The following is a 4,759-nucleotide window of genomic DNA, read 5'->3' as shown; positions in this document are numbered from 1 at the left end:
AATAACACTCGACACACATTTAAGATGATATATATCAAGTTATAAACTTATATTTTAAAAATAAACTACTTATAGGAGATTATCATTGAATTATAGCATATCAATAAAAAATATATTAATTAAAAAAATTATAAATAATTATTGAAATAATAATTAATTTGTTTAAATAATTACTTTTATTTTTTCAGTTACCTTTTTAAAAGCAAACTCTTTAAATTTTTACTGATTAATTATACAGTTACCTTTTACAGTTTTAACTTTTTAAAATAAATAATAAATTATTATTAATTAAATTTCACATTATAGAGTTACCTTTTTAAAGACAAAAACTAAATAATAGGGATTTGATTTTAATTTACACCCTATTTTACAATTACCCAATAACTACCCACCCCCATTTAAATCAATACACGACAACCTTCCCCCAATACACTCAATCTTCCCCAACACGCCTAAAACATCATCTTCCCCAAATTCCCTTACTGTTCCCCGAATCTTTCCATTATCCCTCACATATCAGTTCATCCCCAAAATCAAACATCCACACTAAGTTCGTATAGAATGTCGAAGAAAGGTAGTGAAACCCCACGTAAAAGTAGAAGATTGGTCGATGAATCAAGATCTGAGTACTTTCATGCTCCTTCATTCAACATTTTGTTACAAACTCAAACACAAAAATCAACTGGAAAAGAGAAGTCTAGATCAGTGAAATCGAAGATGGAAAAAAACAAAAACAAAGAGGCAAAGGAAAGAGGGAGAAGAGGAAAGGAAAAGAAATTCAAACATCATCTTAATCCGAGTCTAATTTTGCTTACGAATTAATAAAGATGAAAAAAAAAACAAAAACAAAGAGGCAAAGGAAAGAGGAAAGAAGAGGAAAGAAAAAGAAATTCAAACATCATCTGAATCCGAGTCTGATTTTGCTGACAAATTAATAAATACAAAATCAAAAAAAGCAAAAGGCATTGAAATTGGTAGGTCAGAGATACAAGCCACAAATAAACAAAAAAAAATTGTTAAGGTCAGTAAAAAGATTTTTTCAAATTTCAATAAAAATGTACTATTTAAGTGTGTTTAATTTTGATTTTATTTGTCAATAGTTACATGAAATTTGTATGATTTATATATGAGTTGAGGTTTTAGTATTGTATATTATAATTATATATGAATATTGTATGATTTAATGTTGTATGATTTGTGAATATATAATGGGATTACAACAAAGTATGATTTTTGAGAAATAATAATGTATTAATGTTGTATGATTTTGTGTATAAAATAATTACTATATTTCACTACAGGAATGTATGCATTAATGTATTAACTTTGTATGCTATGTGTATGAAATGCTATATTGTCGATTACAATATCAGTGTATAAATAATGTATTAATGTTGTATGTCGTATATTTTTTACTATTATTATAAGTATTATAACTGTATATTTTATGTTTTTATTTTGATGTATGAATTAATGTAGTGCTATTGTTTGAGTAGTAGTTTATAGTTTAAAAGTCATAAATTATTTTTTTTAAAAAATCAAATATGTATTAATATTGTATGCATTGTGTATGAACTGATGTACAATTTTTTTTATGCTTCATGAATTGAATTGTATGTCCATTTAACATAACAGTGTATATATGATTTTATATGACATTATATATTATGATAAACGTATTAATTTAATTTTACCAATTTTATAGGAGAAGAAGATACAAACACATTTGTCTTCATGTATTAACATGAATGTGTTTGCGGATCTGCTGACCTTCCTAGGTCAAGACAAGTTTCAAAAATTCTTACCAGAAACACCGTTTGAATTTTTTTACGATTTGCATAACATAAAAATCCAATGTTAGTTGTTACGACATATATTTCTTCTTGAAACTGAAAATGACAGGGATGACATGTTTGTTATAAATGTAAATGATACAGAGTTACATTTTGGGTTAAAGGAATTTGTTGTTGTAACCGGTCTGAAATGTGAACCAATTTCTGATTTTGTATCTGATCCTATCAAAATTATTCATACAAACTTCATACACATTTAATATATCATTCACTTACATATACACTATTTTAATAAACAAAAAGAATATAGTTTCTATACAAAATTAATACAAAAATATATATTATAATTTCAACAGAAACATATATTGTAAGTTCAACAAAATATAAACTTTCATACACAATTGATACAAGTTTCTTATAAATTTCATACACAATTAATACAATTTTCATACTTCACCAGTACACAGAATTATATCTTCTTACTTTTTGAATATTATTTGAGCAGGTTTTACCATTAAATACAAATTTTATATAATTTTCAGACATTATTCATACATTTGTCATATTTTACCTGTACAAAGAATTATATCTAATTATTATTTATCTAGTTAATAAACATACTGTACGTTTTTCTTTTTTCTTCACAAATCAATTAACACGCGAATCTTCAATTTAATTACAACTCAAACACATTTACATTTACTTATTATTTTTCAAAATATGCTATACGTAACATAATTGTTTATCCAAAAAAAAGAACATACAAACTATATTTCAGATCTAACAATAATAAAAAAATTGAACACTTTTATACATGTACAAAACAACAAATATAATTAAAACCAACAATTCATAATTAAAACAAACAAATCAAAATTAAAACCAATATGATGATTCCACTTTCTACCATGTTTAATTAATATCGACACAATTTTCTCCATCAAATCAAATCAAATTATTTCCAACGCCAAAATTTATTCAACTACTAATAAAAAAACGAAACTAAAATCTGCAAATATCAAAAGAATCATGAAATTTTGGAAAACAAAATGACTTGTACGTTCATGTCAATCTGATAGAGCTTTTTAAGGAATTAAATAAAAGATTAATACCATTTAAACCAATTAGAGAGAATTAAGGCAACTAACTAATCTAAAAGTTTTTAAAATCCCTTAAAACGTGCTAATTTATTAACAGTAATTAATAATTATATTTAATTCATTTAATAAAGATCCCATTTTCCATTATTAATTTGTCCGTTTTTTTTAATTTTTTTTATTTTAACAACTCTTTTTAATAATTTAAAATTAACATTATATTTTTTTTAAAATGCTATAGCTTGAGATATTAAATGTTATACAATGAAATTCAAACTCTAATGCTATAACTTGAGAATATTATTATAGAAAATGCTATATACCTATTTTACACTTTAAAGAACAAAGTTTTGGTCCCTTTTGAATTGTATAAATTTAAGGAATCCCATAGTGTAATTCAATAATTACATTCTGTCTCGACAAGTTTAGTAATTACAAAAAATCCCTTAAATTTGTTGAGCCGTGATACTTTAGACTGTAGTGATACATGGTAAATGATACATGGTAATTTAAAACTTTTAAGAAAAAATAGGGGATAAAAACGGTAAAGTTAATGTTGTTACTAAAACAGCTTATTTTGTGGTAACAGATCATTAATCAGCATTAAATCAGCACTTAATTAGATATTAATTTCAAAATTTGAAAATCAAAGATTATATCACTTATTTTGAAAACAATTGTTTTAAACAATCTGTTAAAATTGGAGCTATCGAAATTTTATTGTTGTTGCAGTGGGTTTTTGAAGATGAATACTTCGATTTTGATGAGACATTCCGGAATTTGGGTGAACGAATTGCAGTATGAAAGTTACAAAATTGATGGAATCGTTGTTGGAGATTCAATTTCGTTTTCTAATCTCAAAGCAGCAATTGCGGCCGAATTGGATATTGATGTATCAAGGAAAGAAATTGAAATTCGATACATTGTAGAAGGTAACTCCTGTCCGATGAAACTTAAGAACGATATGAGTGTTAAACTATATTTTGAACTGAAAAAAAATGAGCCTGGATTTTCAGTATATCCATTATGTATTGACACAATTGAGAAGAATAGTGGTACTGTACATAACTTTGATGGAAGAAGTGGAGAAATAACGTGGGTAGAAGGCACAACAAATGATACACAGGCTTTGGCAATAGTTGAAAATAGCTTATTTGAGTCACATGAAAATGCAGAAGTTGGAGTTGCAAATGTTATAATCAATTAAGATATTGTTGATGTGAAGACAGGTCAGATATATAAGGATAAAGCAACACTTGTAGATGTGATGACGAAATATAAGATAAAGAACAACTTCAATTGCAAAGTAAAGAGGTGTGGTCAACAAAGGTATGACAGTGTTTTGATATTTTAATGTATCATGTGTTGTTTTATAATTTAATTAGTACATGAAACATTACTATTCTATATGAAAACCTGCATGTTTCATATGTTATTTTATATTTTAATGTATCATCATTTCAGAAATTTGTTTTTGATACATTGAAATAACTATATTTGATACTTGAATATACTACTACTGATATAGTAAGGACTGTATCAGTTTAAACAGTCATATCACAACTAGTGGATAATTTTCATTAAATTTTGATACTTTTCTTAAAAATTGGTTGATACTTTTTGTGTGTTTCATTGTTTGATTACTTTAAACATTATTGTTGAATATATTATATGATGCATTTGATATGTGTATTAATATGCTTAAAAAATGTACGCAGCTATGTGTTGGTATGCTTTTCAGACAAATGTGGTTGGACTATGAAGGCGTCGTGCAGGAAAAAATCTGATATATTCATTGTTAGAAATTTCAATAGTGAACATACGTGTCCGATGAGGAAGAGGGTATTAACCAAAGTCCAAGCAACAGTC

The 4,759-nt window shown here is 25.8% G+C and overlaps 1 protein-coding gene across 1 annotated transcript in view; it reads left to right on the top strand.

Annotated features, from left to right (window-relative positions):
• The first annotated feature begins 3,635 nt into the window (after positions 1-3,635).
• Positions 3,636-4,759, top strand: part of LOC114077599 — a 6,323-nt gene continuing 5,199 nt past the window's right edge. The window contains exons 1-3 of the mRNA XM_027917906.1: positions 3,636-3,822; positions 4,120-4,219; positions 4,609-4,756. Of these exons, the coding sequence (XP_027773707.1) occupies positions 3,636-3,822; positions 4,120-4,219; positions 4,609-4,756 (435 nt within the window). The remainder of the gene's footprint in view (positions 3,823-4,119; positions 4,220-4,608; positions 4,757-4,759) is intronic.

Source organism: Solanum pennellii, chromosome 6 (genome assembly GCF_001406875.1).
Source record: "Solanum pennellii chromosome 6, SPENNV200".
NCBI classification, from domain to species: domain Eukaryota; kingdom Viridiplantae; phylum Streptophyta; class Magnoliopsida; order Solanales; family Solanaceae; genus Solanum; species Solanum pennellii.
The sequence above is the reverse complement of the archived record's forward strand: the minus strand, read 5'-3'. Positions and strand labels throughout refer to the sequence as shown.